The 15,964-nt window shown below is 44.8% G+C and overlaps 1 protein-coding gene across 1 annotated transcript; it reads right to left on the reverse strand.

Moving 5' to 3' along the window:
• Window positions 1–709: 709 nt before the first annotated feature.
• LOC109779889 (uncharacterized) lies at window positions 710–9,978 on the reverse strand. Its single transcript, XM_073502620.1, has 6 exons — window positions 9,693–9,978; window positions 9,047–9,329; window positions 5,582–8,679; window positions 5,343–5,444; window positions 1,471–4,556; window positions 710–1,345 (listed from the first exon to the last, which is right to left on the reverse strand). The coding sequence occupies exons 4-6, from the start codon at window positions 5,358–5,360 to the stop codon at window positions 1,342–1,344; spliced, it is 3,108 nt and encodes a 1,035-aa protein (XP_073358721.1). The 5' UTR covers window positions 5,361–5,444; window positions 5,582–8,679; window positions 9,047–9,329; window positions 9,693–9,978; the 3' UTR covers window positions 710–1,341.
• Between the last annotated feature and the right edge of the window lie 5,986 nt (window positions 9,979–15,964).

The following is a 15,964-nucleotide window of genomic DNA, read 5'->3' on the forward strand; positions in this document are numbered from 1 at the left end:
CCGGCTTCTTCGACTGGCTATCCGCGGCCCTCCTCAGGCTACCTCCGACCACTCGCCGCGGCCTCACTACCTTGGCCGGCCTTGTGGCATGGACGCTTTGGCGCCACCGCAATGCGGTCATCTTCGACAAGATCACCCCGTCTACCCCCACCGTGGTCATCACTATTAAAGACGACGCTCGCTCCTGGGCCATTGCCGGAGCCAAAGGGCTTAGCGCTTTTATCCCTGTAACCTGATCTTGTACGAGGGGCTGAGCATCCCCAATACTCCATGCTCACACGATCGCCACGGACACGCCTTCTTGCGTACGTGAACGTGGCGTCGACCTGTTGTTTTCTTTTCCCTCTATCAATGCAAAGATACGCTCCAAAGCGTATTCGCAAAAAAAGGAGTACTACTTGAGATGATTGAGGGAAAGATTGCTAATTTACAGGAAAATTCACCAGGTCGAGTAATTTTAGATGCTAATTTACAGGAAAATTAATACACCAGGACGAGTAAGAGGCTTGTTGCCAAGCTTGACAGCGTCCTGAACCTGAACAATGTTGTACTGACTGGGTTCAGTATTGCTGCAAACTTGAGCGACAGCAGCATGCCTGTAAATTAGCTCTGATTAAACTAGTCCCAAAAGCTGTGGCACTTGCCAAACACCCGAGGCAGCTACATTTCAAGAGCCTGGGAAAATGAACACCAAAATGGCAAATTATGCTTTGCAACCACATAACAAATATCACGACCAACTTCATAATCACAGGTAGCTGTTGATTTCAAGCTCATATTTAACAAACACACAGACTGGCACACACAGATGCTTCTCAGATCATTTCAAATACATTCATGGCAAACACTCGTAAGAGGAGAGGACCAGACTCACACTCACACTGCAGCCACATAGATACAGTACAGGCTGCTCAATTACTACTGGTGTATCAAACAATCCACACAAGCGCGCAAGCGGCGAGGTGGATGCAAGCCAACTCAGCAGCAAAGCCACGCACATCGGCATGGTCCAGGCATGTAGACACAAGCACATACCGGTCAGCTTCTTATTCCAGAGCCACAAAGGTAGGCGAGAGCCACCAAAAGCTCACGCCTATCACAACAGCACACCACAAAAGCAGTAACAGGGGGTCTCCCGCATGAGGGCCGACGCACCTGAAGGCTGAAGCTTTTCCTTCCATATTTGCATTGAACAGCCGGTCAAGAACCTGGAGGTGTCTGGCTATCCACGGGAGCACACGAAGAAGCCAAGCGCATGCAGCAGCAGCAGCAGCAACCATAGGAGCACAACCATCCATCCACGTCCCATGTCACGGTGGAAGAAACACATCGGTGCAGAATTCACCTAAACAACAAGTGTGTAAGACAATACAACGAAAATGGTTGAGTAACCAAGTCTAAATGCGATGAGTGGTATAGTGTGGAAACGAAACAGAGATGGAATCATCAACGTGCATGCATGCTTACTACCTAAGGACGGAGACCCTGGGCAGTTTCTTCTTGTATCGGGGCGTCCAACGGTCAGGGTGGTGGCCAGCATCCACCTCGAGACAGACATCCTTCTCGATCTCTATGTCATCGGTGCCCACAACCAGCAGCAGATGACGCAGGTTCCAGCATCTTCTGATCACGATGGTCTTGACTGCCGGAGCCACCATCTTGAACTCGCATATCTGCTGCAGCTCCGGTAGGTCATGAAGGTGGATGGTGGTCAGCTTTGGGAATAGTATACCCTGGACGGCTATTTCTTCTGGGTGCTCATTGTCCAGTGTGAAGATGTGCTTGAGGTTGCTGCAGTGGATAATGTATAGTGTCTTCAAGCTAGGGAAGGAGGGGAACCACACCGGGAGCACAAACTGGAGGCTGGGGCAGGAGCGCACATGTAGGTGCTGCAAACTTCTGAAAGTACCACCGGTGCAGTGGTAGCCTTTACTGCAGATCCAACGGGCCATTAGGAGATGCGACACCCATAAAGTCTCTAGCTCCAGCAATCCGTCCGGGCTCGTTTGGAAGACGGCGTCCACCTTGGAGCACCTCTCAACGCAGAAGTGCCTAAGCTTGTTCCCCCAAAATGGAGGAGGCACAATAGCACATACCGGGACATCATGCACGTGCAGCGATTCAGCGTATAAATCCATCAGGCCACCTAGACCTCGATATTTGTCCAACTCGCTCTCCAAGAAATGGCTCCCTTCAGCGATCTCAACATGCCGATCCAACTTCATAGGCGGAGGCGGGAAAGCCTGCATTGGGAGTGAGGCATCACCAATCATGCTACTGACATCGCTGTATCGGTGTGCTGGAACAAGCTGCAGATTCAGGCTCTCTTCTTCAGAATGACCAATCTTATCACTGCATGGTGCTTCCGATTGAACAGGCCCAACAGACACAGGTGAGGAGGTGACTTGGATATCAAAACAAACATCTCTGGGGCTATTCATACCATAATATATTAAAGAGTGCAATGACCGGACTAGCCTTGCATCAGTTATTATAGCATTCACCTGCAACTGGGAGGAATTGTTCTCTTCAATAGTTGAGCGATGACACGCAGCTCCAGGTCGTGTGTCTATGTACAGCAGCTCTAGGTCCAGATTTCTCTCAAAGTCACTCTTGCCTGGAAAATTTATTGCACGAAGGTGCTCACATCCAATAAGAAATAGCCGCTTGAGCCCTGGGACTTGCACCACCATAGTTTCGAAGTCTAGTATCTTGATTGCAGTTCCAGAGAGGTCCAGCTCCAAGAGGTTGGGTAGCCCACGCAGAAACAGATTTTTCAACTGTTTACACCCTGCTAAGGAGATCTTGGAGACTTTGATATCCCTATTATTTGTTTCTGTTGTCGTAGGTGGACAGAAATGTTTGAAAGGTAGTTCAATGCTTGGTGTCCATTCAAAAGCTGGGCCATAACCATCAAAGCTGAAGGACTCAATGGACGAAGGAAGCCCACCAGGGCCATCAATGTTTTCCACCCCATCACAACCATCAAGTACAAGCACTCGAAGTCCACTCGCCTTTGATAGGCTTGTTGGCACAACTTCCATCTCAGTGTTACCTGATAAATCAAGTATCTCTATCCTTGTCTTATCCATAAAGGAGTTGCCAGCATCCCTGGATGTCTCCCATTGACATGTTGGTTTGATTATTCGGAGCCTTAGAAGGTTAGGTAGCCGCCCTTGCAAGTCAGCGGTGTACTGCCAACACCTTGTTCCCTCTATATTGAGCTCTTTGATATTAGTCATGAGATCCATCTTTTCTTCAGATAATATTTCATTCCAGTCTGTGTAAGAAAGGTGTAGCACCCACAGGCTATACAAACTTGTCCACTCTGTATGATCCTCTCCGTCACCAGTTTGGTCATCTATACAACAGTCCAGTCCAAGGAATCTTAGGCGATGGCTTTTCAGGAAAGGAGGTGCTGCAAAACTGAAGGCACAACAACAGAGAACTAACACACCAAGGTTGTTGGAATGCTCAAACAAGCCATGTGGCAACGGAATTGGGTAATCCGATCTTTCAAATGCCAAGAAGAAAGATGATGCCGCTGCAGGTATAGTTTGCAAACCATGTAATTTCGTATTCCTCGATGTGACTGAAATCCAGCGGTATGGCCCTTCTTCATAGACATCATCATCTTGAAGTATCAGAAAAGGAGGCTCCGTATGTTTCATGAACTTCCTAAGCACACCATTAACCAAAGGAGCACCACGCTCCCAATTTAACTTTCCATGCAATGCAATACTGATATCCCTTGCTCTGTCCCCTTGTATGATCCCATCGCACATCCAACAGTTGGAAGCATGAGCAACCCATTGAAAGGTGTGGAAGTTACAATGCAGGAATAACTGATAGAGACAACAATCTGCAACCATTGTTGGGTCGATGTCCAGCATACATGGACTCCGAGCAACTATGGCAGCAGCCTCTTCACGTAGTATTGCTTGAAACTCTGAACTTGTTAGTCGTTCTGTGATCATAGGGTGGACACAAGAAAGAGTGTGAGTGTATCTTAGCTTGTCTGCTATCTCGGAACACCAGTGATTCATGGTCAGGAATCTTCTTTTGAAGGTCCATATCATCATGTTGTCGCCAAATCTTGCAAATGGGGGACCAAAGGCGCCTATGTCAAACTCAACATCACTTCCATTAAGAAAAATCATCATAAATTTGCTGCCCCTCAGGGTTTGATCAATCATTTGCCCAACACGTTCTATTACATCCCTTGAACTTTCGTCAACTCCACTAAAATCATCCTCTTCATCTTGCTTGTCTAGGATGGACATCACTGAGTGGTCAAGTTTCAGTTCCTCTGCAATTAATCTCTGCATTGCTCTTCCACTTTTCCACTCTGAACAGTCTATATAAATTGTTCTGTCAAAGCATAGTTCTGGAGCAGTTCTCACAGACGGAAGCACTTTCGCTATGGATCGCAGAACTGCCGACGCCCCAAATCCACCCCAACCATCAAAATAGATGATCCTTACACTGCGGTCCATCATTGGAAGAACTTGAAATATCTCCTCTCTCGCTTCATCAACATCTTTCGCAAATATCTCCTATAAAATAAAATAAAAGGAAGAAACTGTAAGTCAGTCAGAACACCTTTGCTAGCTACAGCATTAATTAAACAAGTACCAACGTGTACTCTAAGAGTCTGAGTACTACCTCCATATAACATTGTAGGTCGTTTAAAAGTTGAGCAGAGTTAAGACTCTAGATAAATTACCATATTTACTCTTCCATTATTAGAACTATTACTAATGTATTTCACTACTTCCAGTTCCAAGCAGGAAATTACAAAGGGAAAAATAGGAAAAACAACATTGAAATTGTACAAATAATTATGAGAGGCACAGGAGAGTGATATTTAATGGGGTTCATGGTGAACAAACAAATCTAGGTCTTTGGAACACTCACATGATTCACATCTACTGCTTAGGCGAGGCCAATTACATAGCAATTACAGTGAGGAACATTTAATGATCTACCTGTCATTTATTATCATATAGATAGGTCCTTTCAGTATTCCTAACTTGTCTCAAAATAGGAATCCTTCTACATACCTATGGGTTTCAGCTCATTTTGTTAAATAAATAAATAGGCCCAGGAGCGCTCTGGCATATATGACTCTTAGCAGTGATTGCAACACTATCTAGAGACCACCATGTTTCTTTACCCAATGTTTCCCAACCTAGTGTCCCCTTCCATCGATGAGATCGAATAATATATATCATGCAAGCATGACTTAGGGTTGATGTAGAGAAATATTGGCATACATGACCACGAGATGCTCAACATAAGATAACTCATAGCCAAAGAAAAATCATGTACAAGAACGTTACCAATTTAGGAAGACTCATGATGAATTCCTCTGCCGAAGGCCAGGAGAGAAGCAGCAGAAAATTTAATAATCTAACCCATCACTGAAGATTTCTTGCCAGCCCCTACTCTTGCACAACAGAATGGTAACACGTTACTTTTGTGCTTGACCGCTCAAAGAATTAGTGCTACTTATGCAGCAGAATACTTGAAGGGCACAAAGAAAGAAAGCTAGAAAATGTTGTTGTATGTATGTGCATACCTCAACAGGAGAAGAGCAGTTTGAAGCACAGAAACTTGGACTGAAATTTCTGAAATAGTCCGATCAACTTATGCTACACTGCTAGTCAGCTAGTGCACCGCCAGATTAGAGTAGAAATGGAAATATGCAACAATTCCAGTTCGCGCTCCGAAGCTAGAAGCACGCAATGGACCCCAGAATTTTGCCTCCTCACCCTGATTAAAGCATCTAAGATTCTTTGCTTGTTGCCTTCACACTGGCCATAGAGCCCTTTGCTTCATGCTGCCCTTTTCCTCTTTGCCAAAGCATGAAGCAACGTGCTGCTTTATTCTTTTTCCTTTTCTTATTCATTTTCTAAAGATGATTCTTACAACCATGCAGAGATGCAAATATCCTGTCCTGGCCCCTGCAAAAATCTTTTTTCCATGTGTGACCCGCAAGCCTACAGGATATGAACCTTTTGTTTCTGACCTGATGACTGAGTGATGAATAACAAAAATGACCCAGCAAGTAAACATTTCCGCATGGATGCACTTTTTTGTTTTGGTCATTAATGCACTATCTCTGGTTAAAAGATACAAAGCTCTTACTGAATTCATGGACATCAGAAACCTGAATTCCTTAACTGTAGCATACATAAATAGAAATAGCTTGCTCAAGGGCTATACTTCCCAAAAATACATAAGGAATAAGATCAAATAGATGTTGCACCAGTGAAGAAAGTTTGACCAGCTGCACTCACTAATAATACGATCTGGAACAGTCATATTTACTGAATATCAACACCAAGAAAGCCAGATTACAGCGCCATTCATCCCCCATGGAACTAACTCATGTTCAGAACAATAGCTAGACAGACAGGAATAAAATGTACTGTAAAATGACAACGTCCTTTTTGTCTCCCAGGCCCAGGTGAAGATCTGCCCAGCAAAGCAAACAAGCAGCAGTGTAAAGGACGCATACGTGATTTAATCACCTTCCTTTCTTCTTTTTCAAAATGAGCTGTATTTCCTCGAGTACAGATGAAACATATTGGAGTTAAACCTGTGGAACCTACCAACCCACAATTTGTTGCTAAACATTCTAAGGGGAAGTTGAAGTCCACAAACAATCACCGGATGGTCTTTGGAGACAACACAGCCAAAGATCAGGTGATTAAGAGACTCATGGTCAGAAAAGAAAATGTGTGGATCATTGCCAGGCTAATGCCTCTTCATCATGCTGTATCTTGTCACCATGGGATTGAACATCATTTGCCACACAAAATCTTCTTAAGGCCACGTTTGGGAACAGAGTAACCTTTTACACTCATAAGCAGTTAGAGGTGTATTTTACTTGTGACAACGAATACCCTTGAAAGGCAGTTGTTTCGATCGGCAGTATACATGGTAAGCAATCTGTGGCTATAAATTTAAAATCCACCTAATCAAGGCAAGAAATTCAGAATCCGAAGAAAATGGGGAAAAGCAATTCAATTCAAGCTCTGTGCCCTGTGCTCGATCTTGCCATAATTCATTTTCATACTTCAGCGTCAACCCAGAGTTTTACATGTTAGATATGTTTTTCAGCTTGCAATGTTTCCTGATTATATTATATTGTGTCAGTGTAGATGTGCTTTTTACTTTTTTGGACTGAAAAGTTTAATTTCGATAGTATACAGTACAGAAACGTGCAACATTACTAGTCTCTATATGTTTGTGCTTCTCAAAAAAAAAAACTATGTGTGTGCAAGAATATAACATGTGAAGTTTCTGGCCTCTTCCAGCGAATATAACAGGCAAAGCAATTGCTTGTTCCTCACAACAAGATGGGCATGACTTGAATAAACCATGTTCAGAATTTTATGTTCATATAACAATGGATTCTGTTGTTCATTTAAATCTCAAAACATCAGCCGTGTTCAGAACAAGTTACTGTGAATTGTTAGAATATTCATATGAATCACACGGCGTGTCGGAACAAGATCTTAATCAACTCCCACAACAGAGGTTCGCTGCTGCCGGCCCAACCTGCGATGCAGTCTCAGTTTTCGGACACCTACCATGCCTTCCTCTGCTATTCATTCTGTGGGCATAAATAAATTATTCAAGATAACATCTGAAAAACATGACTAGCTAGGACAAGCCTTGTACATGTTAAAATTAGGACATACTGTAAATGTACGACAGGTGTGCAATGCACCCAGGTTCAGATACTGCGTATAATCAAAACTGAAAATAAATTCAGGTAACTTAACTGTCTGCGCCCAGGTCTCAGCCCCAAGCTTTTCATATAGCACTTCCCCTTCAAGCATCTGAAGATCTGCACGCATTCCTGAAGGAATGCTTCATTCCCATATCTCCATGAAGCTGTCGAGTTTCATCTTTCCCGCGCCGAGCGCTCTTCAGGCAAACTGCAAGCATACCAGTCTCTCATCAAGCCTCCAACAACTTCCTGCTTCCTGCTCAACCTTCATGCCGAATGTGCCGAGGCAGTGGGTTACAATCTTACGGGTAAAACCGTCAGATTCCATGACAGATAGCACAGCATTTTCTGGCATAGCATTTAACAACCAGTCATGCAACAAGGAGTAGTGCAGAATCATCAATCATGTCCAGAACCGTGTTCACAGAATTGACATCCACTATCCTCCAGAACCCATCAATCTCAACAGCCGAAAGGGAGTTCAGCCCATCCACCAGCTCTCTGTCGCTGGACTGAACAAGCACACAGAGAAATTGCCACGTGCAGAGTCCCTTCTTATGTCCGAAGCCATCTCCAAGATCCTCATCAAGCACATATGCCCTCTCCCTGAGAAGGCTACTTAGTTTGTCGAGCTGCAGAGCCATTCAGATTAATTCGATGCTACCAGGTGCAACTTTGATTATCGAAACGGACGCATCGCTGGCGACAGTAGCATCTTCATTGGAGTGGTCAGGTCTTAGGCTTGGCGCAACTGCTTTGCCAGGTGGTATCAGGAACATGGAATTGGATGTGCCCACGAACTTCATAGCCTAAGTCGCCAAAGGCATGCAGAGAACAGCAACAGCTTCTTCTTCGGGGCAGCCCTGTACTGTCACACTGTATCAAGAGAACTCTGCATCAAATTATCTCACAGATGGAAACACCATGTGTGCCTACTGTACAACAATAGCATAACAGATAATGATCTGTCAGTTGCAGCTGAACTAGTGGTGCAAGGGTGTGATTTATGACAATATAGTTGTGGCAGATTTCACTATTTATTTAACCAGCCTAAGCCTTCGGCTCGGGAACAGTCAACGTGTACTTTTCATGGTGGTGCTCTTTTCCACAGATCGTGTACTCATCTGACTAATGGGCTAATAATGAAGAACTACATATCAACTTAGATAGTACATCGATTGGCCTAGGAACTTGACAGTTGATGGCCCTAATCAAAGATCAAAAGAGCGTGGTTCTGACTTCTAACCTCTAAGGACAGGTTATTGGATCAAAAGCAGGGTGATCTCGATGGGAGGGGCTTACCTATCCTGCAGGAGGTCGGGGAGGAGGTCGGCGCGCACACCGACAGCACGGCACCAGCGCCGGGCCCAGAAACGCACGCCCCGGTCCCATCTTCTCCGGGGTTGGGCCCCACGTCCCCCATCACTGCGTCCATGGATCAGATCGAGACGATTGATGAAGCCCTGTTCAGCAACCCTCCACTCCTCCAAATTCTCAACTCCCAACTCCACAAGAACGCTAAGCTGCCAACTCCAACTTCTCACTTGTATATTTTGCATTGTTTTGCTCAATGGACAGCCATACCCTGGTGTTGTACAGACGGTTGCAAGTTCAATATATGTACTGAACATATTACAGATAACATGAATTTCACATTGGGAGGAACTCCGCATAGATTTCAAATTGACACAGATCCAAACAACGGCCCTATGTCACTGTACAGCGATACACCAAATGTTGAAAGACCATATAAGTCTTTGGCATTACAAAACATTCAACTAGCATTCATCTTTTTCTTGCAGACTCGTATATGGTGCAGGATACAGAAAAGGCACAAAGTCCTAATTAACAGGTGAGCTGTGGATCTTCCCCTCAAATGCCGTTGCAGGCAGAAAGATTGAGGGCATCACGAGCTGGGGTAGAAGAAAATTAGGGATTTTGTCCTCACCTTGCCGGATGTGCAGCACTTGAAGATAACCGAGGGCGGGGTCGTCTGTGCCATCGGTGGAAGGAGCCAGACCAGGGCAAGCCGAGGGCGGTGGCGTCGGCGGGAGGAGCCACACGTGGAGCACGAGGCCGAGTGCGGCGGCGTCAGTGCCGTCGGTCGGACGAGCCGGACTAGAATGAGCCGAGGGCGACGGGGTGGGTGCCGTCGGTGGGACGAGACGGACCAGAGCGAGCCGAGGGCGGCGGGGTCGACGAGCGGAGTACGGTCGAGATTTGTTGGTCAGGGGGCGATGGGAGGCGGAGTTGCTCGCGGTCGCCGGTGTAGTGCGACGGCTAGGGTCAGATTTCCGATGACACGTGTAATTTATCTGTACTCACAACAATAAAATACTCCTTCCATACCGAAATAAGTGTCCCCTGAATTTTTGCAAAAAAAAAAAAAAAACACGTCGTCGCAGAGCCCCCTCGCGTCCATTGCTCCCTCCTTGCCTCCGACACACTGGCATCCACCCTTCTCATCAACGCCCCCCCTCGACACCTCACATGTGTCCTCCTTCTCGCCTCGTTGCCTCCATCCTCACCTCGTTGCCTTTGACCGAAAAAATCTTCAATTTTTGGTGGATCCAATGGTCGGAATGCATGTCCAGTGGCGGGGAAGCCGGAGGCGGGAACCCTAGCTCCAAAGCAAGCATGACGGCACTCGGCAGTGGGCAAGCAATACGTTGGTCGGCGCTTGGCGGTGGGAAAGCGGGATAGCGCTCGACGCAAACCGGCGCTCCATCACCTCCTCCTTCTCCGACATCTCTAGGGTGAGCAGTGGCCCAATTTGTTTAGAAATTGTTTGTGCACAAGTTCAGTTTGTAGAAATTCAGACACTGGATTTAATGTATAAAAATAGGACGTGGCTCCCTGGCGCTCGTGCACTCGTACGCGGGAGCGAGCGCTCTACCATATAAGGAAAGATCACCCCGCGCGCCAGCAGGAAGAACCAAAAAAGGAAGCCGAATGCACGCGCATAACTATTCTACCTGCATTTACTAGGGATCAAAAACTTTAAAAACTTGTAACTTTTGATTAGAATGTCAAAATTGAAATCTGTTTTCACCGTTGGTTTTCTCGCGACGAGTTCTTCAAAACTAGATCACATATGAGTAGGTTTCAACGAACTTTTTTTTCGAGCAACTTTGCGTGCTATAGAGGCAACTTTAGTGCTATAGAAAAGCAACTCCTTTTTCCCCTGGTATGACTACCTAGGATCCTTGTAAGTTGGTTACCATGACTATCAATTGTCTAGCTTACCTCTAAATCGCCTACCATAAGGACAACTGCAACGTGGATGACCATCCTCCTTGTAAGTTGGTTACCATGACTATCAATTGTCTAGCTTCACCCCTAAATCGCCTACCATAAGGACAACTGCAACGTGGATGACCAATACGCCCCAAATATCGGAATCGGCCTCTCTAGACACTTTTAACCATCCAATGAGTTCAACTACTATCAGGCATGTAAAAAAGGTCTGCTGCCCCATATGAGTTCCTTGCAGTAAAAACTAGCATGCATCCCCTATGCAAAAGTAAAAAACATTAAGCAACTTTGCTATGATTTCAGACAACTCTTGTAAAATTTGAAGCAACTAGTGTCATGCATTAAAAGAGGGGTTGTTGCCCCATAAGCTCCTTGCAGTAATATCAGACAACCCTTGTGCAAAAAAAAGAACCACAAAAACAATAAGTAGAGACAACATATATATAGGTGGCACTAATGCATATATATTCTCTAACATAGGCAACTGTAGTGTGATTCATGGGCAACTATAAAAAACAAAAATGTGTTCCAGGCATTTTTATCCAGCTCCATATATGTTCCGATGCAACTTAATCTACTAATATTGCATTTTTTAGAATAGGAGTAACTCCCTCTATTGTTTGATGCAACTAATATAATATTTTTTAGAATTACTTCCTATCCACCTCTCTTCGCCCTTTCCGGTTGCCTTCCTTCTTCATTTTCATCGTTTCATAAAAAAATCTGAAAAAACCACGGGTACGTCCTGTTGATCCATCATTTCGCCCTGTGAAGCATCATGTTGATCGACCCTTTTGCTTGTAACTCAATATAAAAAACACAAAAATGCAAAACTATTCTAGAAGAGAAAAACAAGCAACTGCCCTAGCAAAACAAGCAATTGTCCTAGCAAAACCAAGCTACTCCCCTAGCATCTACTTTAGGCAAAGGAAAAAAATGTATGAGCAACTTGAATAGCCTTTTATGGACAAATATTCGATCTACTCCCCCCCCCCCTCTCATCCACCTTCACGTATGTTGTAGCAGAAGATCAAAGCAACTCAATTACAAAGAAACGCAAAAACTAGGAAGTGTTGTAGCAGAAACAGGCAGATGTCCCTGGCACTACTACTTTGATTGTCTATTTTAGGCAGAAAAAAACATATGAGCAAGTTGAATAACCTTTGTGGACAACTATCTTACCCCCCCTCCCCCATGTAACTTCTCATCTGTTCTAGCAATAATCCAAACAACTCAACTACAAAAGGACACAAAATGCAAAACTGTTCTAGCAAAAAAACAAGCAACTGCCATAGCAAAACCAAGCAATTGTCATAGAAAAATCAAGAAGCTCCCCTAGCATCTACTTTAGGGTGGAGGGTGGGGGCGGTGGTGTGCTTCGCGCGGAGCGCGTTGACGGGAGGAGGATCGAGGCGATAGCCGTGTAGCTAGGAGGAGGAGGAGCACGACTGGGAGGAGGAGGATCACGGTTTTAGTTACGTCCCCATGGCCAACTCCACCCTGCTCCCCCTGTATGATTATTCGCCAAGTATTTACAATCATACCAAAGGGATACCATCCTGAGGAGATAAATTCTTGACACAACTCTATGACACAAACTTGAAAGGTATCTAAAACCTTTGCATATTAGCCAAATTATGGTCTTGTTAATGTTACTGTTCATGAGGATTGGGCAACTGGATACATGGTTTTAGACAAGTGTATGGTTGATTGTGGGCAACTGGATACATGGTTTTGGACAACTGTACGGTTGATTGTGGGCAACTATGGGAAATTCTTAACTAACACATGCACCCAGGAATAGCAGGGCAAAAAAGAATACTTGTTTGAACCAACCTATCCAATCAAGAAGAGCTTATTCCATCAAGAAATCTTAAAAAGTTCCTTTCCAATTTCAATAAGGCTTGATGTGCATTGACTGTTGTCGTGTACAACTTATCTATGAATTTAGTCCATCACTCATCTCACAAGAAAACACCTATCTATTAGCTTGACTGAGAAGAGAGGCTAAAGAAAACTACACTTATACATGGATTTCCCATGATTGAGTTTGAGCAACTCTTTGCAGATGTGCATCAACTACTAATACCAGGGGTTGCAAAATGTGCACACATTCCAGCAAACAACCCCACATCGAGAGTAGAAGCTTGTGGGTTAGCCATATTGGTTCTAGCTATATTTCCTGAAAACTGAGTGTGCACTACCGAACTAAGCTACTACTCTTGCTAATATCAACACGTATCCCAACTTTCTAATCCTAAAACTATCCTGGCCAGTTTACTCATATTCTACACCATTCTTTCAAATTAACCATGCAAATCAATCATCACATTAGTTCTAGGCCATCAGGAACTACTTCCTAGATGTATCTTCTTAGTCTGTATGCGTATTCAAATCTGAGATGATAAGCTAAAAAACTTACAAGCAAACAATCCAAGCAACTCGGAACAGAAAAGTGTGAAATTGTTCTCGCAAAAACAGGTAACTATCCCTAGCATTACTACTTAGATTGTCTACTACTTTAGGTAGAAAAAACGTGTGAGAAACTTGAATAACCTTTGTGGAAAACTATCTGACCCCCCCCCCCCCCCCCCCCATGCAACTGCTCATCTGGCCTAGCAAAAATCGAAGAAACTCAATTAAAAAACACAAAATGCAAAACTATTCTAGTAAAAAAGGAAGCAACTGTCCTAGGAAAACCAAGCAACTGCATTACAAAAGGCAGAAATGCAACAAAATGTTCAAAAACGAATCCGGGCAATTGCCCCAACAAAACTAAGGAACTGCGGTACACACATAAAATGCAACTATTTTAACGAAATCCAAGTAACTACTCTATCCTTAGAGTGGAAAGTCACCTTCTGAATCCAATGCTGCCCAACCCCCTTCGATCCCCATATCAGGCGTGACGCTGTCACAAGAGAAGCCACTCAGCGGAGTACTAAATCCACACCTCTCCCTTGTTTCCGGGCCCTATGGATTTAGTAAAAATTAAAGCAACCTTCTGTTTAATTCCAGGCAACCCACATTAAAAACTTGAGCAACTATTTGCAACTAGTTCATAACAAAGATTGTGTTGAGATATAGGCAAGTACATAAAGCTTTTGCAGCTGATGGTTTTGTGGTAAAACAAAACCTAAATTCTAAAAAAAAGTGCAACCAAAAAATAAATCAGAATAAGTCCTTAGAAATTAGTTTTTTGTCGGCAAGATACATAGTTTATTGAGGCAAAAATTATATGATTTGTAGGCAAACTGTGTGTTTGATTGCAGGCAGAAAATTGTGCTGCAATGAAACAAAGGGCAAAAGAAAAACTATATTTTTTAATGGGTGCTAAAATCAGGCAACTGTAATGTTGGATTTTTGGATGTACTGGGACTCATGGGATTGTGCATATTCTAGTATATATACCCTTAACATAATTTGACAGCTTAATTGCTTGCTCTGCTGCTCCATCATGCATCAGCTGTAACTCAATAAAATAATTGCTTCTCTGTCGGGCTCATCAGTCTGGATCAGGCATGCATATGCTAGTATTTAGCTCCATCTCTAACAAATTAACAACACTAGCTAGCTAGCTTGATGATGCTGAATCATCACCAATTTCTGAATTGTTGTTTCCTCTGAACGCGCATGGCATCCAACATCCTCCTGGTGCTGCTGTTGTTGCTGCCACCATCTTCAGCGATATTATTTTGAGCACAACTACTTATGGAAGAATAGTTGCTAGTGACTCAAAAGGCAATGAGGCGCGCGTTCTAGCCGCCGCCGCCGGCCGTGTTGTCGCTCCCATGGCCAAGCACACGCTCACCTCCACACACAGATGCCAATCAATTTTATTCTTTGATTTTTCCTTTGGCCTGCCATGAGCTATTTTCTCAACCTGACATGGGTTGTCTACAACCACGACAGCAGCATAAGCGACAGTAGGACTCACCAGTACACGGGCTCGTCGGAGTCAGGCTGCCAGTTGGGACTCGTCGGACCAGCAACTGGGTCAAAAAATGTCTCCACAAAGGGGAGTCGCGGGAGGACGAGCTTGGGCAGGTAGAGCAGGCGCGGAGCCTACTGGGTGCAGGCACACGGTGGCCGCATGGTGGCCATAGGGTACATCGTGGACGACGGAGACGACACCAAATCCAGATCCGCGTCACAAATGAGGTTCGTCTCTCGCCGCGTTCATCACTGGGGAGGACAACAGCCTCCGGGAGCGACGAGCTCTGTCCTTGAGCGTATCCATGGTTGGGGAAAGGGGCTACTTCGTGGCGGCGCTTGGGGGCAGGAAGGTGGCCTAATGGAGGCGTTGACCATGCCAGTAGTAGTGGTGGTGTGCGGCCGCGGCAACTGGAGGTGGTTGTGGCGTCTGGTTGCGGCGACGGGAAGAGGTGTTGGCCGCGGAGGCACGCAGGTGGAGGTGGTGGCGATGGACGCCCGAGGCGGCGCCGGGAGCGGAGGGCGGGATGGGGAAAGGGGTAGGGGTGGGTTTGTTGGACAGGGCGATAGTGGGGGTTCGCGTCGTGGGTTCCGACCAGAATTCACCTGCGCGTCGTGATCTCGCGCGCAAGGAGATCCGACGAACGTGACGCGTGCGTTCGGGAGCCCCAGATAGTGCAGCTGCACTTTTAAGTATTTAGGATAAAAATATGTTTGTCCACTTATGTTCATCTAAAATTCAGGAAACTTACACAGTGTGTAGGTTATTTAATTTAACCTACTCCTTTACAAACTTTTGCACTGATGTTTAAACAAAGTTCATATGAAGTATTGTGAAGTGGCTTGTTCTTTGCAGTTTTACTTATGATTGGTTGTTCACTGCACATGATCAGTTTTTCTTTAATGAAAACTGATCAGCCTTAATGTGCCAATTATTCCAATTAAGGAATATGCCACTGCTCAATGTGCCAACCTTACTCCATGTGGAGTATGCAAATAATATGAAGTATTGCAAACTGCTCAATGTCAACT

The sequence above is a fragment of the Aegilops tauschii genome, chromosome 6 (genome assembly GCF_002575655.3).
Source record: "Aegilops tauschii subsp. strangulata cultivar AL8/78 chromosome 6, Aet v6.0, whole genome shotgun sequence".
In the NCBI taxonomy this organism is placed as follows: domain Eukaryota; kingdom Viridiplantae; phylum Streptophyta; class Magnoliopsida; order Poales; family Poaceae; genus Aegilops; species Aegilops tauschii.